Source organism: Chiloscyllium plagiosum, chromosome 4 (assembly GCF_004010195.1).
Source record: "Chiloscyllium plagiosum isolate BGI_BamShark_2017 chromosome 4, ASM401019v2, whole genome shotgun sequence".
NCBI lineage: Eukaryota > Metazoa > Chordata > Chondrichthyes > Orectolobiformes > Hemiscylliidae > Chiloscyllium > Chiloscyllium plagiosum.
The window spans coordinates 57026251-57051061 of NC_057713.1; the positions used below are offsets into that span (position 1 = coordinate 57026251).

A 24811-nucleotide genomic window follows, 5' to 3' on the forward strand; every position below is an offset into this window, starting at 1 on the left:
GGCATAGGTTTAGGGTGAGAGGGGAAAGATATAAAAGAGACCTCAGGGGCAACTTTTTCACGCAGAGGGTGGTACGTGTATGGAATGAGCTGCCAGAGGATGTGGTGGAGGCTGGTACAATTGCAACATTTAAGAGGCATTTGGATGGGTATATGAATAGGAAGGGTTTGGAGGGTTATGGGCCGGATGCGGGCAGGTGGGACTAGATTGGGTTGGGATATCTGGTCGGCATGGACAGGTTGGACCAAAGGGTCTGTTTCCATGCTGTACATCTCTGTACTCTAAAGGCAACTAAGTGAAAATTTAGTGGGCAAGTTGTGCTGCGACCTCATGCATAGTTGTGATGTGATGTATAGTTTTTAATGTTATTGAAAGTTGAAGTTTCTGGTTTTTGACTTAATAAGCAGTGTGTCTGAAGTTAATTATTTGTTAAGTATTTCAGTAGTCATGGTGACATATTTTGAAAAGTCTTTTGAGGCCTGGCTTCAGAGTGAATAAACCTGTATGCAGTTCTAATGGGCTTCTGTTCATTTTGCATTGTTTACACCTGCTATGGTTACTAATAAGACCTTGGAGATTGTTCAAGAGTTCTGGAACTTTTTTTAGGTTTAAAGAAGACACTCAAATCAGAGTGAGAGAGATACTCATGAATTTGTTTTTACTTTGAGTGGGGCAATCGTGTAAAGTCCTTAGAAAAGGATGGCTGTAGAAAAATGCACCCAAGAAGGGAGAGGTATGTGGGACCGTGGTTATCTTAGAATGGAGACTTAGTATTTGTCTCAAACCAGATGTGTTGGGATAAAATCCTGAAGAAATTACTTAAAGCTGAGTACATTTAAGCAGTATTATAAATCCAGGAAGATGTTACCTAAAGTCCCAATCTAAACATTGAAGTCCCAAGTGACAGAAACCTACTGAGGTGTTGGTACCTGGAGATACTGAAGTGAGTGTTGTATGAGTGTTTTTTTTTGCTTACCAGTGGTATGTTTTGTGCACTGTACAAGAACTATTCTGTTTCTTTTCAATTTACAAAGGAATGATTTAGGATTAACAGTGTTATAGTTTTACAGTGTGTTTAAAATAAACTGAATTTCTGTTCAATAAAATCACCATTGTCTGCCAGACCATAGGGCTGCGCTCTCATTAGAAAGAGAGATGACTGCTGGTGATTTAACCTGAGTGTCACCACATAGAACATAGAACATTACAGCGCAGTGCAGGCCCTTCGGCCCTCGATGTTGCAACAACCTTTGGAACGAATCTGAAGCCCATCTTTCCTACACTATTCCATTTTCATCCATATGTTTATCCAGTGACCATTTAAATGCCCTTACGTTGGTAAGTTTACTACTGTTGCAGGCAGGGCGTTCCGCGCCCCTACTATTGAGTAAAGAAACTACCTATGACATCACTTCTCAGGCAAGGGGAGAGGTTGAGAAGGAGAATCCTCGATGGTAACCTCAGCCGGTGTAGGATTTGAACCCAGACTGTTGACATTATACTACATTGTAAATCAGCCATCCTGTCAACTCTCTATTTTTAATAAAAGTAGATAGTTTGGATAATTTTTCTTTTTGTTTGATTATTACCTGCTTATGTTTCAGTGAGAGACCACTTTGTTAAAAGCAAAAATAAAAGATTTATAAGGCCATGTTCCTGTCCAAAATGTGACTTGTCTGATAAGAAGATTGACTGGGATCATAACGTTCTTCAATTTAACAGGTCCCTGGATGCAATGACTAGAATGGACTTGTTTTCCTTAGAGGAGAGGTCATTAAACAGGGGCTATATTTAAAATAATTGGCAGAAGGATTGAGAGGACATTTGCTTTCATCAGGCTCATGATGAGGTTTGGAGCTCCCCAGCTGAAAGACTGATGAAGATTAAGAAAAAAGCACAAAAGATTATAGGAATAGCAAATGAAATGCCAAAGCCTAAAGGACTGCAGACCAAAAGGTAGTAAGTTTAATTGCATTGGATAACTTCTTTCCCTGCCTACTGCTGAGATCCCTGCCATCATACATGCTATAACATTAAGCCAAGTTTGTTCATTTCACATCACCTGAAGTGAACAATTAGACATACCAGTCACAGCAAAGACGGAGTTTGAACTATTAAAGGTCTATATACCCAGTCTAGCAACTCTGGTCCAGCTGTTCCAGCTTCAGCATTGGCATTTATCATGCAGATGTTTGCTGAGGCATACCCAATGCAAACAAGTGAGTAACTTTAACGTGACTGTTGAAAACAAGATAATAGGCTACAATCAATAATTTAATGTTCTGATTTAAATGTATTATTGTGAATTGATTTTGTTAATTTCATTAGCAAGTAGGAGTCATTCAAAGTGTTATCAGTAAACTCACTGATGTTCAGGTTATCACAATATTTCAAAATAATTGGGCAACTAGAAGTTAAAAATGAGAGTGGGTCAATTAAATATTACTCTTGCATCTTGAGAAATTGTGCACACCACACAGAGAGGAATCTGCTTGAACTGCTGTAGTATCCTAATGTCAGAACTCGACCCAAGTTGTATTTTTATAAGCATGTGTATTACTCTGTAATGGTGAAGCAATCCATGTATCTTCTATTTAAAAAAAAAATTTTAGAAATATTAAGTAATAATAATTTATTTTACAATGGAAAAAATAACTTTTAAAGAATAGCCTTTGAAATGTTATTGCCTTTGTGAGTGCAAAACTGCATAATTTGCTGGTTTCTGTATTCTTTCAACAGCATTGTTAGAAGTTCACAGCCAAAAAATGATGTTTACTTAACCACAGGTTCATTGAAACAATAGCTAATTCAAAGCACCAACAGGGTCATTGCAGGGCCATTTCTACTCCAAAAGAATAGATAAAATATATTTTGCTTTATTTTTTGCATTGTGGTCTTAAATTTGCATTCAGACTGCTTTTCTCTTCCTTTCAAGAAGTAAATATTGAGTTATTAAAGGATATTGTGCAAGTGGTACGAATACTGTGGTAAATGATCTAAATTAAATGTAGATCTTCTAATTTGTGCTCATTTATACCAAATGTACTTTGTTCATGTTATTACCCAGTAGATTATTGGTTTCTTGCTAGAGTCTGCAATGCATCTCAACTGACTGCTAATTGAGTTTTTTGTTATTACATTTATAGTCATTTAGACAACCATCAGCTCTGGGACCCAAATGCATTTGCTGTTTCCTGTTTCAAAATTACAATGTATTCTATACAGGTGAGTGTACAAGATTCTTCATTTTGTAAGAAAGAAAATGCTTGGAATCTTATGTTAATGTGTTGTCTTCTTCTCTACTAAAACAAAGTTTTTAAAAATATAATCAACTCTAATAGTACAAAAGCTTATCTGTATTTTGATTTTATTTCCACGTTCTATTTTTTGACTGTACTGCACGTAACTGAAGAAATTTCATACTTATATTAGGAAATATTAGAATACAAGCAAAGATTTATACTTCAGAAATGGTATTCTAACTTTATATTAATTGCCTAATATATTGCAGTATTCTTGGAAAGAGATGAATCTGGCATTTATCCATTAGGGCTAATGTTACTTGATTACCTTTCTGATGGGGAAATTTGCCTTGCCAGGAGGGTGAATCAAGAGTTAAGACACTGTATCCAAATTGCTAATGGGCTCTAATGGTGGGCAAAACTCCCTGAAGGACGTAATTTCATAGCATTGTTCCCTTTAAAGTAAGGTTTTCATCCCCATCATCATGTTTGAATCTCACAAAAGTTGAATTCTAATTCAGGTCTTGGTCAAGCAGACCCCCCCCCCCCCCTCCACCCCATGACCTTGGTTAACGGGAGGTTTTGTCATATTAATGCTGTTGAATGTGAAAGGGAGATGGTTCCATTCTTTTTCATGGAGGCCATCATTCTGGCACTTGTAAGTGTGAATATCACTTGCCACTTATTAGCCAAAGCCTCAGTGTTGAACAGGTCTCTTGGAATGTGGACACAGACCACTTCATGTCTGAGGAGTAATGAGTGGTATTGAATACTTCCCTTAACAATAAACCTCTCCACTTCTGATGATGGAGGGAACATCATTGATCAAGCAGCTGCAGATGGTTATCTCCTGAGGAACTCTCATGGTGGGGCTAAGATGAGTGACCTTTGACAAACAGAATCATTTTCCTTTGTGCTTGATATGACTCAGCACGAGTAAAGAGCTTTCCCCTGGTCCAGTTGACTTCAGTTTTGCTGAGGCTGCTTGATCCTGCACTTAACCCAAATCATCATTGATGTCAAGGGCAGTTACTCTTGCCTCACATTTTGAAATTAGCTCTTTTGTTTCTGTTTAAGTCAAAGCTGTAATGAAATCAGAAGCCAAGTGGGTTTGGCAGAGCTCAAACTGAATGAGCTTATTGACAAAGTGCTGCTTAATAGCATGGTCGATGACTCTTTCCATCACTTTAACGTGAGAGCTTTGTTCAATGAATTTAATATTGCATATTGCTGCTTGCTTTTCAAACTGGATTGTTCCTTTCATCTTAGGTATTTTCTAATCAACCTGTTCATTTGCTTGCAAGAAAATGTTTTCACTTTTGTTTCTATTTCATACAAAAGAAATATTTCTGTCTAAATTTTATTTCAATACTTCCAACATTACAGGCTCAGCATTCTCATCACGTCATTCAGCAGATTCTTCGACATCTGGACACTCACAACAAAGATTCTCCAAGGGTCCGAGCAGGCATTGTACAGGTCCTTTTAGAGACTGTGGCTATAGCAGCCAAAGGTTCTATTGGTAAGCAGAACTGACATTTAGAAAAATAAATCATCGATTTGGACTGCTTCCATTTAGTGCAGAGGATTAATTTTCGCTGTTTATTTCTTCACCACATATGCACTGGTCCCATTTCTGTTTTTACTTGCCCTACCATTTCTCTGAACATAGAACTTTCGGATTTCAGTTGTCGTCTTGTGTAAAGTGTAGACTAACTGACACTAGTGAATGGAAAGTCGATTAGTCAAATCGCCCAACAATTAAGGAACTTCCTTTTATACAAGTCCTGCAGAACATTTAGGAAAGAAATTGTGCCACCTGCTTTGTTTCCACTGTAACTTTGCCAACTTTTCTAAATGTGTATATTTGCCTTTGTCTGCTGTGATTGGAAATGTTCCAAATCTTCTGAGCAGCGGCAATGATGAGTGGTTTTCCACTGTACTCCACGATTCCTCCAACCTGAACTTTGTGCATATTTCTTCTGAGATATTCTGCTCCTGGCTGTTAAAGAAAAGCTCAACACACCATCCTTGGGAATTCTGTCAGAGTTGAGTTGGAGCAAGACAGGAAATGCCCTTTTTTTCATGTCACTGGCTACCTATGATAAGTTTAAAGGTTCAGTCTTTGAATATTAGTTGATAGATGGTTGAATGTATAGGTGGGTAGGTCAATGGGTGAGGGGTAAGGAAGACATCAGCATGGTTAGCTTGGGAAGACAGGGCGTAGTCAGGAGGAAGGATTGCAGTATTGGTTTTGTGCATTTATCCAGGTGTTAACACGTTTTTAATTTATTTGATTTTTTTTGGGTAACAGTCCATCTAAGTGCAGTGGAATTATCTAAAAGTTTTGGCCCGAGCACAGAGTCTAAGATGTTTGTACAGGATCCAGGGAGCAAGAACTTGCCCTCGAGAAATTTAAACCTCCTGAGCATTGCCCATTGGTCATTCCAAGTGTCCCAAAACGCAACTTCATTTGTACATCCAGCCTCCAAAGTATTGTCCGCAAGTCTTGGAATTCACCGATTTTTTTGAAACTGAAAGAAATCAGATATTTGTTTATTCCCCAAGCTCCATAAAGTGAGCAAAATCGCTCTGCCAGTTTTCTTCCTAAGTAACCTTCCTTGGATTTTTCCCAGGCAAAGGAAACAAAGGTTGCTATATGAGCCTTATGAACTATTTGGCTTTTTGGCTCAAAATTTCCTTTCTTAAATTTTCTTTATTCAAGTATAATTTTATTGCTTTTGATATTGTAAGTGTTTTCTGCCAAACTGAGGAGAAGATAGGTTTCTCGTTTTGCATGTGATCAGGATTGAATAATTTGAGTATTTTTATTTCTAAGTTTCTTCTTTTCCTAAAACTAAATTACACAGTAAATGCAAATATTTCAATGAATACTAATTTGATCTTTTTATTGAAATAGGTCCAACTGTTTTGGAGGTATTTAACACATTGTTGAAACACTTGCGACTCAGTGTTGATTTTGAGTTATCCGGTGAATGTAGTTCTCCTGGTGGTTTTTCGACAAGCAATGATGAGAAATTAGTTCAGGATACAATTATCCAGACTATTGGTGAGTACAGGAATCACCAGTGTGAAATTTCCATGTCATTTCTGATTGCACTAATTTGAGTCATGATTCTCACTGTACATATTATCTGTATAAATCTTAATGGGATAGAGCACTGAACCTAAAGTCCTTCTCACACCATGACTTTACACTAAAACTTTAATCCTTGGGTTAAACTCACAACTCTAATGAGAGAGCAGTCTCTGATCCTCTGGGACTTTTGTAACATTCACTTTCATGATTTCGAGGAATGCTAATATTATTATGAAGTTAATTCCTGTTAGATTCAAACTTATTTTCTTCAACCAACATTTGAATAACTACACAGTCTTAAGAGATTTACAATATCAATGCTAGAGTGCAATAGGAAGTTGAGCTGGTTTTAGGGTCTGTAATTACTGTGAAAGTAGCTATAGCCGACAGTCATAGAACATAGTGTAGTACAGTACAGGAACAGGCCCTTTGGCCTACCATCTCTCTGCTGAAGATGAAGCCATTCGAAACTAATCCCATCTGCTGTGTACATGCTCCATATCCCTCTATTCTCTGCCTATTCATGTGGGTGTCTAAATGCCTCCTGCCAGAAAATGCTGTTAAAATATTCTTAACGATTCAGCCGTTTCCATAGTGATACCAAGTATTAAACACTTGTGAAGTTGTTATTTCACCACATTAATTGAGCTTAATTTGCATGTACTTGAGCGCATATAGAGGGAAGAAAATCCCTGCATGAGACAACACCTGCTAAAGAGTTCTTAGTAAAGACTTGCAGTGAAAATATTTCATTGCTAATCTAATAATTAATAATCTCAGACAAGTATTGCTGTGTGATACTTACCTTGCAGCCCAGTGGTTATTCTGTTGATTGTAATGGACCGCATGGCAAAGAACATTGTACATTCTGATATTTGTACATAACCTAAAAGCTGGACAGCTTATCTTTAATGCAATCAAGTTGCAACTAAAAGGCAATAGTTTCTGTCCCTAAATCTACTTTTGATGTTTTTCTTAAGTTCCTGGGAAGTCCAAATGGTGTGAGATTATTTAACAGGTCTCATTTTAATATATTTTAAGCCTGGTTACTAACCTGACTCTCTATGCCCATGACTATATTAATGCTGAGTTGGGAGAAGGTGATGGTTATCTCTGGTATAAGTGGTGTGATAGGGGAAAAAAAATTGATGTATTAAGAGTTCCATTTTCCTAGGCTGCTTTGTAAAAATTAACCTGGCAAGCTGATGATGCAAAATATATTTCTTACTGCTATGATCCCATCAAAATTTTACAGACAACTCCTATCCCAAGCAGAAACCTGGCTTGTTGATCATAATTTTATGTATTTGTTTTGACAGTGGTCTGCTACTGAACCATAAGCATGCAGTGATACTGATTTTATTTTAACAAAAAAAATCCAAACTAATGCAAATTCAAATAATTTAAACACACAGTAAGAGTGTGTGTTTAATCCCAAAATGCTGCGTTATAAACTGAAAAGCAGCCAAACAGGTTTTATACGATATCTATAACACTGGTACAGTTTGCAAAGCATTATCACTGGAACTGCAATAGTTTGTTCCTGGAGCTATCATACACTTGAACTTCACTCATACAGCTTAAATAACCACTTCTGGGGTTTTATTTGATCTGGAAATAACATTAATACTTTACTATGTAACTATAACTCACTATATCTTCCTCTTCTCGCGAGCACTGCTCTGTACAGTTATCTTATTCCAAGGTTTTTACAGGACTAACACAATCTAGTATTTCAAACTGAAACTAAAAGTCTTTCTGTTTCAGCAAAGAGCGCCATCCCCAAGCTTTGAGGGGAAAAAGCACAGGGATTTCTAACAAATCTTTGACACCCCATTATTTACCAAGCTGGGTCACAAGCTAGCTAAAATAAACCGAAGTTGATTAATGTACTAAAACCCATTCACTGTTCAGCCAGGCATCAGAAACTATATATTTTTAAAAAGTGATCACTCTGACTACAGAAATATTTACATGTTAATGATTAACTAATGACAAACTGAATAACCCACCAGTTATGAATTCAAACCCTGAAATCCAAGGTTGAGCAACTAAAATAACAATTATGAAAATAAATCCCACAGTTTACATCAACTGTTGAAAAGCCAATTTAAAGAGAGGGCAGGAATTTAAGAAGGGAGGATGCAAAACTGATGAGAACTTCCAGAATATGCACCTTCAACCATAATTACTGTTCAACCAGCATCTTGCATGCAAAGATTGAAAGTTTAGAGAGGTCTACATTGGCTGATTTACCAAGCATGAAAAGTGTAATTTGTCCAGAAAGTGCACAGACACAATCACATCCTGGCTCTGCCGAGAAGGCAGAGATGCAGATTTTAGGCGAAGCCTTTAAAGGAATCATGTTTTTTTCATCCAATAACGGTTGCTGATGTGTTTGATTCAATTTAAGACTATTAGACAACAAAGGACCAAGATCCATCTAATTCACCTTCTTTGCTGATTGTTAGGATAAGACCATGTTGGATTAACTGATTAATTATTACAATTAATTAGGTCTACAAAAGCTCATCACGTTTTCAAGGGCAATTAGTGTTGGTCAACAATTGATGCTCATATCCTGTGGGTGAATTAGAAAAAAAAGACTTCAACATGAGATATGGAAATATTTGGTAATAGCTTTCCTTTCTCGTGTTCTGTAATGTTCACGTTGCTGGGAAGGCGAACATTTGTTGCCTATCTTGTATTACCTTTGAACTGAGTGGCCTGCTAGGCCATTTCAGAGAGCAGTTAAGAATCTACCACATTTCTGTAAGCCTAGAGTCATATGTAGACCAGACAAGGTATGAATGGGCAAATTCCTTGCCTCAATATTGATGATCTTAATGTTTCTGTTTCACACTTCTCTATAGCTACAGATCAGTTTATAAGTGTAAACTAAAATGTTTGTAAGTTCTTTTAAGCCATGCATTGTCCTTTACATTTCTGATTCTCATTTTTGTCGAATAAGCATCCTGCCAGAACAGAAGTGATGTGTTTCTCTCCATGAAGTAGCTCTTGAAGATATGCAGCCTTAAGCTAGATATTCCACATTCAAAAGATTCTTTATCTCAGTGCTTTAAGTATTTTTTTCTGTCTCTTAGTTAACCGCATATTCCTTAGGCTGGTTTGAAATTCCTGTAATTTCTTTGCAGCCTCCCTCTGCTGGAAGAAAGCCCGTCTGAGATTAGAGGAACAACTCCTCAGAGATTCTATCCATTCTACTTTATGGGGCTATCTTTCCTTTAGTCATCCTTGTGTTTGAATTTTCCCAACTGTTTTGGGAATTTGCTAATTTACCCACCACTCATGTGCATTTTGATTGCTACATTTCACCCACACCTGCTGTATTATTTTGGAAGTTCCGAAATTAAATAAAAAGCTTCAGCAAAGGTCAACCCACTTATCAATAGATACCCAAAATAAAAGTCCACACCTGCCTTCTGGAATAATTATTTAGTCTTCAATAGATATTGGGTGATATTTAAAAAGCCACATGCTGACAGAACTCCAGCAGTGGTGTTAGATCAGATTTTTCAGAATTTTGATTCACTAAAAACAAAGGAACAGTAGCATATATGCTAGTCAGAATATATGTCTTTGATTGAATGTTAGAGGTGGTGGCATTTCCCTGACCTTCACTGATCTGACAAAGAGAAACAGAGGAGAAAGGTACTGTCAAAAACGCTACATAAATTTCACCTATTAACCTCCTGAGGTTTCTTTTCCTATTCAGAGTAAACTATATCCTCAGTTTTTTTGTCATCTGCAAATTAGGTATTAGATTCCATACTAGAGATCCAAAGTTTATATTTTGCTTTTAATTGACTAAACTTTCATTTGAGGTATTGTTCTGATATGTGTAAGTTTTATTGTACAACCTGATAACTGTGCATTATTGATATCAAAGCTCAGTGCTACGTTCATTGTTTTATTTTAGGCTTTTTTGGGAGTAGTCTTCCAGATTATCAAAGATCAGAAATTATTATGTTTATTATGGGGAAGGTACCCATTTTTGATGCTGGATCACATTCACTGGAAGCCAGTAACTGTGGGTAAGTGTCAAAAAGAAAGCAAAAGGCCTTTCATTAATATTAATGAAAAAAAGTTTTATATAAACTGCTCTTCATTTGTGTTACTATTTTGACATTTGGGCATTTTGAGTTTATTTTGGCCATAATTGGCCATACATTATTAATCTTGTTCAGAAAAACCATAAAGTTTGGTGAATATGGAACTTTATGGTATAGGAGGACTTGGCTTAAGTTGAAGCTAAACATATTAGAATAGCTTTCGGAATCTCTCAATTCTGTCTGGGGTCTGAAGTGCATGACCTGATGGTGCAGATAGTGAAACTCATCCTGCTACTCCCCTCAAACTGGGAGAATGATCCATTTCCAACACGAATGTTATTTCCTTAAGAGCTTCAATAAAACACTGAGGATGCTCAAAGAAAACCCTTTTTTACCTAAATATTATGGAATAACAGTTACTTTAAGGTAAAGAAAGTGAACATACATCATGTATGTGGACACAATGAGAAAGTATAACAAGATGGAGTTCAAGCTGGATAAATGTGAGGTATTGCATTAGATACAACAAGAAGGATAGGGCTTATACAATTAATGATAGGGCTTTGGATAGTTTTGCAGAACAGAGGAACCTACGGGTGCAGGTATGTAATTATTTGAAGTTCGCACCACATATAGACAAGATCTTTGGCACGTTTGTCTTCAATGCTCAGTCGTTTGAGTATAGGGATTGGGAAGTCATGTTGAAGTTGTACAGGACATTGGTGAGGCCTCTTCTGGAATCCTGTGTCCATTTCTGGTTGCCCAGTTATAGGAAAGATATTATCAAGCTGGAGAGGGTACAGAAGAGATTTACCAGGATGTTGCCCCATATGGAAGGTTTGAGTTATAAAGAAAGGCTGGATAGGCAAAGACTCTTTTTGTTGGAGCAAAGGAGTTTGAGAGGTGACCTTATAGAAGTTTATAAAATAATGAGAGGTATAGAATTAATGGTAGTTGTCGCTTCCCGATGATGGAGCATTTCAAGTCTGGGGGGCACATTTTTTAAGGTGACAGGAGTGAGATTTAAAAAGACCGACGAGGCAAATGTTTTGCAATGAGGGTGGTTCGCGTGTGGAATGAAGTTCTTGAGAAAATGTACAATTACAACGTTTAAAAGACATTTGAATACATACACGAATAGGAAAGGTTTGAATGGAGATGGTTCAGGAGCAGGCGGGTGGGACTAGTTTAGTTTGGGATTATGGTTGGCGTGGACTGGTTGGACCGAGGGATCTGATTCTGTGACTCTAAGTGAGAGTAAGAAGAAACTAGGAATGAAGTAAAAAAAATTGAACAGTTAATGGAACATGAAATTCTATTAATGAGATTAATGCAAAATGGTAAAACATCCTGTAGTTACACAAATATAAAAATATCTTAGGATGACAATTGGTAGGAACAAGGATGAAATCATTAATGTTTAGATAGCAGAAATATTTAGATATTTTGTTTTAGTATTTCTCAGGGATACAGATTGAGTGGATGTGGCATTGTCAAATGAGATTGGAAATATTTTAACCACATTTTGAGATAGAAGCCAATAAGCCAATTAAACTCAAGAAGATAATCCTTCAGGTCCAGATTAATTGTGAGTTTTGAGAAGATTTGTAGCTCAGAGTCATAGAGATGTGCAGCATGGAAACAGACCCTTCGGTCCAACCTGTCCATACCGACGAGATATCCCAACCCAATCTAGTCCCACCTGCCAGCACCCGGCCCATATTCCTTCAAACCCTTCCTATTCATATACCCGTCCAAATGCCTCTTAAATGTTGCAAACTAGCCTCCACCACATCCTTTGGCAGCTCATTCCATACACGTACCACCCTCTGTGTGAGAAAGTTGCCCCGTAGGTCTCTTCTATATCTTTCCCCTCTCACCCTAAACCTATGCCCTCTAGTGCTGGACGCCCCAACCCTAGGGAAAAGACTTTGCCTATTTACCCTATCCGTGCCCCTCATAATTTTGTAAACCTCTATAAGGTCATCCCTCAGCCTCTGGATTTGCTTTCCCAAAATGCAGCACCTCGCATTTATCTAAATTAAACCCCATCTGCCACTTTTCGGCCCGTTGGCCCATCTGGTTAAGATCCTGTTGTAATCTGAGGTAACCATATTCGCTGTCCACTACACCTCCAATTTTGGTGTCATCTGCAAACTTACTAACTGTACCTCTTATGCTCGCATCCAAATCATTTGTGTAAATGATTAAAAGTAGAGGACCCAGCATTGATCCTTGTGGCACTCCACTGGTCACAGGCCTCCAGTCTGAAAAACAATCCTCCACCACCACCCTCTGTCTTCTACCTTTGAGCCAGTTCTGTATCCAAATGGCTTGCTCTCCCTGTATTCCGTGAGATCTAACCTTGCTAATCAGTCTCCCATGGGGAACCTTGTCGAACGCCTTACCGACATCCATATAGATCACATCTACTGCTCTGCCCTCATCAATCCTCTTTGTTAATTCCTCAAAAAACTCAAGTTTGAGAGACGTGATTTCCCACGCACAAAGCCATGTTGACTATGCCTAATTAGTCCTTGCCTTTCCAAATACATGTACATCCTGTCCCTCAGGATTCTCTCCAACAACTTGTCCACCGCTGACGTCAGACTCACTGGCCTATAGTTCCCTGGCTTGTCCTTACCACCCTTCTTAAACAGTGGCACCACATTAGCCAACCTCCAGCCTTCAGGCACCTCACCGTGACTATCAATGATACAAATATCTCAGCAAGAAGCCCAGCAATCACTTGTCTAGCTTCCCACAGAGTTCTTTGGTACACCTGATCAGGTCCTGGGGATTTAGCCACCTTTAACCATTTCAAGACATCCAGCACTTCCTCCTCTCTAATATGGACATTTTGCAAGATGTCAGCAACTATTTCCCTACAGTCTATATCTTCCATATCCTTTTCCACAGTAAATACTGATGCAAAATACTCATTTAATATCTTTCCCCATTTTCAGCGGCTCCACACAAACACTGCCTTGCTGATCTTTAGGGGCCCTATTCTCTCCCTAGTTACCCTTTTGTCCTTTTTGTATTTGTAAAAACTCTTTGGATTCTCCTTAATTTTATTTGCCAAAGCTATCTCCTGTCCCCTTTTTGTCCTCCTGATTTCTCTCTTAAGTATACTCCTACTTCCTTTATACTCTTCTAAGGATTCACTCGATCTATCCTGTCTATACCTTACATAGGCTTCCTTCTTTTTCTTAACAAAACCCTCAATTTCTTTAGTCATCCAGCATTCCCTATACCTACCAGCCTTTCCTTTCACCCTGACAGGAGTATACTTTCTCTGGATTTTCGTTATCTCATTTCTGAAGGCTTCCCATTTTCCAGCCGTCCCTTTACCTGCAAACATCTGCCTCCAATCAGCTTTCTTGCCTAATACCATCAAAACTGTCCTTTCTCCAATTTAGAACTTCAGCTTTTAGATCTGGTCTATCCTTTTCCATCACTATTTTAAAATCTAATAGAATTATGGTCGCTGTCCCCAAAGTGCTCCCCCACTAACACCTCAGTCACCTGCCCTGCCTTGTTTCCTTTCTTATTTCTCAGTTCCACCCAAATAACTTCTCTAGACGCATTTCAGGGAATATCCTCCCTCAGTACAGCTTATAAAAACACCACTCCCCCTCCTCTCTTGCCTTCCTTTCTGTAGCATGTGTGTCCTGGAACATTAAGCTGTCAGTCCTGCCCATCCCTCAGCCATGTTTCTGTAATTGCTAACATATCCCAGTCCCACGTCCCTAACCATGCCCGGAGTTCATCTGCCTTCCTTGTTAGGCCCCTTGCATTGAAATAAATGCAGTTCAGTTTATTCGTCCTACCTTGTCCCTGCCTGCCCTGACTGTATGACTCGCTTCTGTTCTCAACTGTACCAGTCTCAGATTGACCTCTTTCCTCACTATCTCCCTGGGTCCTATCCCCAACCTTACTAGTTTAAATCCTCCCGAGCAGCTCTAGCAAATTTCCCTGCCAGTATATTAGTCCACTTCCAATTTAGGAGCAATCCGTCCTTCTTGTACAGGTCACTTCTACCCCAGAAGAGATTCCGATGATCCAAAAATGTGAATTCTTCTCCCGTACACCAGCTCCTCAGCTAAGCATTTATCTGCTCTATCCTCCTGTTCCTGCCCTCATTAGATCATAGCACCAGGAGTAGTCATAGAGTCAGCCCATTGGCCCATCTGGTCCCGATCCTGTTGTAATCCAGATATTACTACTCTCAAGAGCCTCCTTTGTAAATTTCTGCCTAACTCTATAATGTCCCTTCAGAATCTCAACCTTTTCCCTTCCTATGTCGTTGGTTCCAATGTGGACAATGACCTCTTGCTGGCCCCTCTCCCCCTTTGAGAACATTCTGCACCCTCTCTGAGGCATCCTTGATCCTGGCACCAGGGAAACAACACACCATTCTGCCTTTTCACTGCTGGCCACAGAAACGTCAGTCTGTACCTCGGACTAGAGCATCCCCTAAACGATTGACCTCTTGGAACCCGACGTACCCATTGTAGCATTAGAGCCAGTCTCAATACCAGAAACTTGGCTGTTCGTGCTATCCATCACCACCTACATTTTCCAAGACAGCATATCTGTTTGAAATGGGTATATCCACAAAAGACTCCTGCACTAGCTGCCTACCTTTCTTACCTTTCCTGGAGTTAACCCATCTATGTGACTGTATGTGAGACTGTCCCCCCTTCTTATAACTGCCACGCATCTCTTTAAACTCCCACACCTGACAAGAAGTACATATCACTGTATTAAAGGCCATTTTTGCTCCTTCACAATCTACAGACCCAGAAAATAACGCCATCTTATTCCTCTACAAACACTGCCCCAGGGTAAATCAATAGTTATGGCTTATATTTTACGTTTAATCAAGACACACATCTCCAAAAACATATAAGCAAGAAAGAACCCATTCTACTCACTACTGCAGATTCTCTGTAGGCCACACTTAAAACAACGATTAACTTATCTGATTCTGTGCTGTGAACTTCGCCCAACAGTTCCTCCAACATCAGTTGTGAATTTCACTAGTTTGATAATTTTCCCAGATGCACTCCGATGTCCAGCGATACATGAATTCAAACAGCAGAGGCAGTAACTGTGCAGGTTTTCTCTCGATCTCTCACTCTCGATCTCTGACTCTCGCTCGCTCTCTCTGTTGCCCTGACCTCACCATCTGCTTCCTTTGTGTGTTCTTCTCTCTTTTAAAAGTGCTGTTGTTTTGACTTTTCTTTCTCTCCAAAGTTCCAAAACAATGCAACAGCATATAAAACAGTAATTGTTGCTCCTAGAATTCAAGGAAATCCCCTCTAGCACCTAAAATACGTCAAAAAAGGAGCAGCTGTTACAGCCAGAAATTTTTCCTGTCCTCCATCTTGTCAGGTTCTGGATGTAAGTTTGCTTGCTGAGCTGGAAGATTCATTTTCAGATGTTCGTCGCCATACTAGGTAGCATCAGTGAGCCTCCAGTGAAGCAGTGGTGTCATGTCCCGCTTTGTATTAATGTGTTTAGGTTCCCTTGGGTTGGTGATTTCATTTCCTATCCTTTTTCTCAGAAGGTAGTAGATACGATCCACATCAGTGTGCTTGTTGATAGAGTTCCAGTTGAAATGCCAAGCTTCTAGGAAGTCTCGTGTGTGTCTCTGTTTGGCTTGTCCTAGGATGGATGTGTTGTCCCAAAGTGGTGTCCTTCCTCATCTGTACGTAAGTGCATCATCTCTTTTTGTGGCTAGTTGAACACCAAAGACACAAAGATAGAAGAAGATGAAATAATGGTCTCCTTTGGTGTAACAGCGCTGCTCACATCCACCAACATCAACCTTGTCAAAGAAACACTGACCATGCTGTTAGAAGAACAAAAGAACCAAACATCACCAACTTTATCAGCAATGACAACGTCATCAAGTTAGTGGACCTCTGCCTTACCACCCACTTCACCTTCAATAATAAAACCTACAGACAAACCAACGGAACACCCATGGGATCTCCAATATCACAGTTCTTAGCAAAGACAGTAATGCAGAGATGCGAACAAACAGCTCTGCCAACCATCCAACCCAAACTTTGGGCCTGCTACGTGGATGACGCCTTTGTTGTCACTAAATGGAAGAAATTAGAGGAAGCCTTCAGGACCATCATCAATTTCCTTACTGGCATAGAATTCACTAAAGAGGAAAACAACAACAAACTGCCATTCCTAGATGTCACAGTAGAGCGAACAGGCAATGGGGAACTTCAAACCAGCATCTACAGGAAAACAACTCATACAGACCAAATGCTGAACTACAGAAAAAAATCATCCAAACACCCACAAGCAAAGCTGCATTAGAACATTATTTCAATGAATCACCACACACTGCAGCACGGAGGAACTACGAAGAGCAGAGGAAAATCACCTGTACAGTGTATTAAAAAAGAATGGGTACCCAATGAACACAGTCCGCCAATTTCTCAGTATCAAACCCAAACAAGCAGACACAAGGTACCCATAAACCCTCGCCACTCTCTCCTACATCAAAGACATCTTGAAAATGATTGCCAGACTACTCAGACCTCTTAGCATCATGGTAGCCCACAAACCCACCAACACATTAAAACAGCAGCTAATGAACTTAAAAGTCCTTATATAGACAACAAGCAAAACAATCTTCTTTTACAAAATACCGTGCAAGAACTGTAACAAACACTACATTGGACATTCAGGTAGATAACTAGCCACCAGGATACATGAACATCAACTATCCACAAAAAGACATAACCCACTATCACTCATATCCTTACATATAGATGGGGAAAGACAACACATCCATCCCAGAACAAGCCAAACAGAAACACGCACGAGAATTCCTGGAAGCATGGCATTCCAACCAGAACTCTATCAACAAACACATTGACTTGGATCCCATCTGCCACTCTGAGAAAAGGAACAAGAAAGAATGTCGTCAACACAGGAAATGTCATCACCACCCAAAGAAACTGAAAAACATAAATAGAAAGAGTGACATAACACCAGTACTTCATCGGAGGCTTACTGATAATGTTCCCTAGTATGGTGACGAAACATCTGAAAACGAACCTTCCAACTCAGCGAGCAAACTTACATCCAGATTAATTGTACTTGTGCAATTTTTAAGAATCTTGAGGAGAGATGATAGCAGCATTACTATACATTGTTAATTAGCTAGAGAAAGTTGAAGGGGGAAACCACCGACAGATAACATTATTCCTGTGTTTAAAGAGATTGAATATGTGTGGGGAATTGTAGACTTGTCTGCTTCATGTAGTAAAAAATGCAATAGGAATCCCTATTAAAGGTTTAAAAAAAAAGTCAAGGTACCAACAACATTATCGTGATTAGTCAGCACAGAACTCAAAACTCTTGCTTATGCACACTCGTTCAATTTTTAAATAAGCCCTTTGATAAGGTTCCACATAATACATGAAATAAATTAGAGTGTGCAATGGGCACAGTCAGACATTAGTAGCAGAGCAGATGACAAATTGCAAGATAAAGTTCAGCTTTGGAGTATAGGGTATTTATTCAAAGAGGAAGAAGACAACAAGTGAGGCCTCACCTCAAGTGAATGCTGAGACCATTATTGACAACTTGTATTGATGGTCTAACCTTTGAAATCAAAAGCCATAGCATGGAATTTTCCATTTTCAAAGGAATCAAAGAGTCATAAAGTCATAGAGATTGTGGCATGGAAACAGTCCCTTTGGTCCAACTTGTCTAGGCTGACCAAATAGCCTACATTCATCAAGTCCCATTTGCCAACATTTGACCCATATCCCTCTAAACCTTTGCTATTCATGTACCCATCCAGATGCCTTTTACATGTTGTAATTGTACCGGCCCCTACCACTTTCTGTGACAGCTGATTCCACAAACTCACCAACCTCTCCTTGAAAATGTTGCTCCTTAGGTCCCTTTTATATCTTGTCTCTCTCACCTTAAACCTATGCCCTCCATTTTTGGATTCCCATAGCTTGTGATAAAACCCTTGGATATTCGCCCTAAACATATCCCTCCATGATTTTATAAACTTCTCGAAGGTCATCCCTCAGCCTCCAACACTTCAAAGAGAATGGGACGAAGGAACAAGTTGGGGTGCTGTAGGAACATCAGTTGGTGGCTGAGTCAATTATTTTCTGCAGTGAGATGAAGGGATTAAGTGTGGTGGTAGTGGATAGAAGAGCACTTGGTATGGATGCAGAAGAAGGAAAGATTATGGGATATCTCCAGTGTGTCAGTAGGCAATACGGAAGGCAGGAAAGGTTATTAATTTGGGAAGATGAGGTGACTGGGAGTTATTGAGTGGATATGGTGCATGCACTAATGAGAATTGTCACCCATGAGTCTTTGTTAGAGGTGCTTGCAGTGTGGCAGTGTTAGTGAGTGATTGGTCTGAGACTGTGAGGTGGCAGAGATGTTTTGTGATACTTACCCTTGTAAAGCACAGAGGTTAATTAAGGTTGTAAGTGCTGCATTTCACTGTGGGCACCACAGTATCCAGACCTGCCATCTCAGACCAGTGTTAAGAGCAGTTCCTGGTTTGCACCACTTGAAGTGCTGTGGAGCCAGTTGTGTAAATATGCCACCAGCTGCATGAGCAACACAAAGACCTAGCAGTGCGAACACTTCTTCCTCTGTTTTGTGATTCAGTGAAATGGTTTTGTAGAGGCTGGTTGCATAATTAGTGAGATGAAGGGTAGAGGTTGCATGAGGAAAGTAGCCCTCTGACATGGTGGACTGGGTACAAGAATCTCACTGGAGAAAGCTCTGTCTATAAATAGGAAAATTCAGCTCATAATTTCGAAGTTCATAAAACTGTCCACACCCCCAAAGTTAATCACTCATGTGAGTTTCCATTTTGTTCTGAACCATAGATCTTCAGCCTTATGCTCAAAGTGCTATTTTTAGGTGCACTAAGATATCATGGATGCATTTTAAAAGCTTCTGATTTTTTCAAAATTTGCTAAGAAATTGATGACTATATGTTAGTGCAACTAGCAAATAGTCTTTTTTTTGTCATTTTCATTTATTTAAAATGCGGTGGATGAGATAATGATTAAAATATCTATTTTTAACTGTACCAAGTGCAGCTCTGAAATATGTCAAGGAGTATTTTGTTGAAATAATCTTTTTACACTTGACATTTAAGACATTATCGTCCAAATAATCAGAATTGTGAAAATTTAAAGATGCTCCATAATCTGTTGAATTGATACAATCCAGTGTCTATGGAGGATATCACTCATCACCTAACAGGTATCCATTTGTCCTATCAGAACTATTAAATAATGCCAACATTAGGAATGGCCACAGAATAACTGTATCCTGAGTAATATGAAGGAGTCGGTGTTGGATTGAGATAGACTAAGGGAGTTGATGAAGGAGCAGCACTCTGAAAGCTAGTGGTTCCAAATAAAGCTGTTGGACTATAACCTGGTGTTGTGATTTTTAATGTTGTCCTGAATAATAGGCATTTATGGGCCGATTATATTTCTGCGATTGTATCTTTATGCAATTCTGTTTCTTCCTGTATAATAATGCATTGTGGTTGAAATGCTGAACACATTGATTCAATTTACAGCTGCATTATTGGGCAACTTGTCAAGTGCTCAAAGCCTTCCTGCTCCAAAACATGCCCTACAATAAAGTGTAGAAAACAATTCCATTTTCTTAACTTTGACTGCAATTTGAATGCAACTTTGTTGTTAAGATTTCTGCAAAAACATCTTTGTCACTTTTGCCACTATTTATAACTGATTAATTCTGCCAATTTAAATTAGAGGATACTTTACAAATATTATCTGATCTTCAGCATATGAATAATGGTAACTAGGTTGTATTTATTAGCCTGACAAGTTGATGATTGACTTTCTGTATGAATCATCAAGGCTCTTCCGGTGATAATATTAAGAAATATCAGAAGTTTAGTGGCATGAAATTTTTAACTTAAAATGAATTAGCTGGCTCTATCTGCAACCGTTTTGAATAAATTTCAGGATATTGAATAGATTATGTATCATCTGTAAATATGCTTCTTAAAATTCAATTCCTGGGCTGTGATTAGCCGCAGCTATGTATATTCAGTGCATTCTAGGATCTTTCCTGGTCTCAGCCATATTTTTTTTCTTTTCAGAGATCGGGGGACAAGAGCCATTCAAGTCATGCTTCTCAGATCTCTACTTATGGTAAATGTTAAATACTGAACTCTAAAGAAAAAAAAAATGAAAAGTTACTTCCAGAATGACTGTTAATTTAATCTGAACTTGAATTATTAGGGGAATAAATATAATCAGCTCAAATAGATCACAGTTTGATTCTGTGCTTAATGCCATTTCAATTCCTAATCATGGAACAAATTGACTAGACATGAATGATCAATTGCTACTTCATCTTTTCAAGGAGTAGTAATACTTTTGAATATGTTTTCATTGCTTTGGAGACTGGATTTTAATTTTGGTTCCCGCCTTTAATTCTATGTCACTTGTGCAACATTACCATAGTATTTTCTATATTTGTGTTCATTTTGTACAGTAGGAACGATATCCATTTTCTTTAAAGTTTATATGATCTTAGCAAAAAGGAGTCATGCAAAATGTATTTTAGAATTCAGTTGTAGTGAACATCTTACAGAATATATTTGAACATCTGCTTAATGTTGTGGAAAGATTTCAAAATGTTAGTAGGCACAATGGGAAGAAATCTTAGATAATGTAAGATGTGTTTATGCTTTTGTGTTAGTGAATTGTTATGATCCCAGCTGATATTCTTGCTAGACCAATAAGATCCCAGACTGAATTTTGACTGAGACCATAGTTTGTTTTGTTGTTCTTGAAATGAGGTAGTTTCTCGCTGTGATAGCAACATGCAATATTAGAGGTTTTGTTTCAATTTAAAAAAATAAGCAAAAGAAATGAAAATGAAATAGAACAAAGCAGCCTTATTTCTGAAAACCTAAAAGCAAAGGTTTTAGATGTGCGCACACACAGCCTTTGTACAATACTCTCACCAGAATCCCTTTCACTAACACGTCAATAAGTTTTAGGTATTTGTGACTAACTGCTAGGCTGTAAATGCTGTTTCTTTATTCCTCGAGCTATCATGCATCTGAATTTAAATGCCAACTCAGCTTCATGTTCTCTTCGAAGTGTTATCCTAACTAGAACTACCACTAACTGCTTACTCTAAGAAGAACTAATTTGCTATAGTCTTGTCGTCTTGGGTGCACTCTCTGTGCATTCATCTCCACAAAAAGGACATCAAAATTGCTCAAAACAAAGTAAAAATCTCAAAGTTTCTCTCTACGTTGAGTGTTTTCCTTGTGCTTTAAAAATAAACTTCTGAAACCTAAAAATTTCTAACAGACCTCTTAACAAAAAGAGTTCAACATGCAAATGTTCGCCCTCAACAAACTTTTAAAAGAAATCACTATAGCTACAGAAATAGTTACATGTTAATTATTTCAGATGCACAGGAAATCCATTTATAGAAAATGGGACCTTAGTGGTCTAGTAAGAAGATCACAACACAGCGCTAACACAAACGTATAAACACTTGTCTTACATCATCTAGGAATTCTTCCCATTGTGCTTAGTAACAGTTTGAAATCTTTCCATGGCATTAAGTATTTTAGTCAGATGTTCGAATATATGCTGTAAGATGTTCACTACAACTACGTTTTAAAATACATTTTATAACTCAAAATTCAAGAAAACAATTTGAAATTATATTAAATATGTTTAAATTCGGTAGTTTATTTGGTCTACATATTATCTTAAAAATCTTGTGTGTAGCATGTGCCTTCTGTCCACGACCAGTCTTTTCTGAGGAAGGGTCTCTGGACCCAAAATGTTAACTCTCTGATTTCACTTCACAGATGCTGCCAGACCTGCTGAACTAGCTGACTGATTTCAGTTGTTCTGTTTTGACCAAAATGTTGATTCATGAAACGTGGAAATAAACTGGGAGACTGGTAGCTCGTTCTACCTGTCTTTTTGAAAGCCAGTGGCAATTATATGATGGTGTTAGGTAATTAATTCATCTATTTTCTCTTTCTCTATTACTACTAGGTGACTTCAGGATATAAGGCTAAAAGTATAGCAGCTGCCCTTCCATCTCCATTTTTAGACCCAATCCTATCTGTTTCACTAATGGAAGATAGTGAGCTAAGGCAGCTTGTATTGCACATTCTACATAGTCTCATTGATCGTCATGAAAACAAGGCAAAAATCAAAGGAATGAGGTAAATGCTTGTTTATTAGAATAGTTAACTATGTATGGATGCTTATTGCTTTTGTTCAGGCATGTACGCTCCACTTGAATGAGAAATACAAACTCTAATGTGGATAATCTCCCAGTAAGGATGTCTTAAATGTGACCATGTTCATTTTTAAAATGCATTGTTTGTAAGAAAAGGATGTAATACTACAATTCCAGTTGGATCTTAACTGGAAATACAAGTCATCACAGAACTTGAGCAAACTAAACTTCCGAACAATACTTTGCAGTGAGAATAGAATTGAACATGCAAAGTCACTTCTGCTGATTGAATTACTATGGAATTCAATCTAAACCAGCACTTTTAGACACTATAAAATCAATAGTTTGTTCTTGTATGATAGATTTCCCTAAATATTGTGTCTTATTGCTTCATTTACATGGTATATTATGTTGCCCATATAAGATGCAGCTAATTTGTGTAGTAGCACGTTTCAGAAAACGTTTTGCAATAGAGATGGGCTTATTGGAGCTGGAGTCATAAGTAACACTAAAGCCTGATTTTATGGTATGTCAGTGTAAAATGTTGCATTTAATACTTAGCCAAGGTAGTTTGGTTGGAAGCAGTGCTGTATTTCAAAGTTACACAGTCAAAACATAATTGTTGCACTTTTCTAGATCCCATTTCTGTTTGTACTTTGGCAATGCATACAAACGCGCAAACATATTAAAAGGGAGCAAAAGTAAACCATTCAACCCGTTGAGCAGCTTCATCATTCACTAAGATCCTGGCCGATTTATTAGTGTTTCAAATTTCCATATTTGCATCTGCAACACCCCTCCCCATCCTCAATAACCTCAGGTTCTCTTGCCTATCAAGACTATATCTTCTCTGTCTTTAAAAATATTTAATGACCCAGCCACCAGTACTTTGCATCATAGTTCCTAAACTTTACAACTCCAAGTGAGAAAATAACTGCTCATCTCTGTCCTTAAAAACTGATCCCTAAATTTAAAACAGTGCTGTGTAGTTCTTGGCTAACCCATGAGCGGCAATATACTTTCCACTACCTCCTTATCAGGATCATTCAGGATCTAAGATACTTCACTGAAGTCATGCTCGCTATCGTGGGAACAATCCCAGCCTGTCCAAACTAGCCGCATAAGACATTGCCAATGAGAGAGTGCTACAAAGGTTCACCAGACTTGTTCCTGAGGTGGCAGGATGGCCCAGTGAAGCAAAATTAGGAAATTTGGGACATGTTCACTAAATTTTGAAGAATAAGAAGTGATCTTATTGAAAATAGCAATTATTGCAAGTAAGAAGTTTCCTTTAGTTCAGGAATCTGGAGCCAGGGAATACAATTTAAAAATAAAGGGGATGCTACTTAGGTCTGAGATGAAAAATTATTTTAATTAGTGGGTGAACATTGGTACTGTTGTCCACAGAGGCCTGTGGAAGAACTGTCTTTGAAAATGTAGAATGTAAAGATGATTTCTAATTACCAGTGGCATACAAGATAAGGGGGATGGGGTATTTAAAAGGCATTGAAGTATTCAATTAGCCATGACTGAATTAAATATTGGCAATGGTTCAAATGGGCTGAAAGGCATACTTATACCTTTGAGTTCCTAAACTGTTTGTTCCAGATGTAAATCCAATAAACTTTCTCTGAACTACCTCCAATGTATTTGCATCTCCCCTTAAATAAAGAGATCAAAACGACACAATATTCGAGATGTGGAGTCACCAATAATTGAATCACAACGTCCTACTAACTTTCTTGACTACATGCTGTACTTGCATTCTAACCTTTTGCACTTCATGCGCTAGAACACCTAATTTCCACTGCACCTTGAAATTCTGCAGTTGTTTAAGTAATGCTCTGCTTTTTCATTTTTCCAATCAAAGTGAACAACTTCACATTTTCCAACATTATACTTCATCTGCCAGAATCTTGCTCACTGACTAAGGGAGTCATAGAGATGCACAGCATGGAAACAGACCCTTCGGTCCAACTCGTCCATGCTGACCAGATATCCTAACCTAATCTAGTCCCATTTGCCAGCACTTGGCCCATATCCATTTAGCCCTTCCTATTCCCATCCAGATGCATTTCAAATGCTGTAATTGTACCAGCCTCCACCAC

At 38.4% G+C, this 24811-nt stretch overlaps 1 protein-coding gene across 3 annotated transcripts in view; it reads left to right on the forward strand.

Moving 5' to 3' along the window:
* efr3a (EFR3 homolog A (S. cerevisiae)) overlaps positions 1–24811 on the forward strand; it is a 139235-nt gene that overhangs the window by 66849 nt on the left and 47575 nt on the right. For all 3 annotated transcript variants that reach the window (XM_043688260.1, XM_043688262.1, XM_043688261.1), the window contains 6 exons: positions 3147–3225; positions 4629–4764; positions 6163–6312; positions 10283–10397; positions 20581–20632; positions 22514–22686. In XM_043688260.1, coding sequence (XP_043544195.1) covers positions 3147–3225; positions 4629–4764; positions 6163–6312; positions 10283–10397; positions 20581–20632; positions 22514–22686 — 705 coding nt within the window. The remainder of the gene's footprint in view (positions 1–3146; positions 3226–4628; positions 4765–6162; positions 6313–10282; positions 10398–20580; positions 20633–22513; positions 22687–24811) is intronic.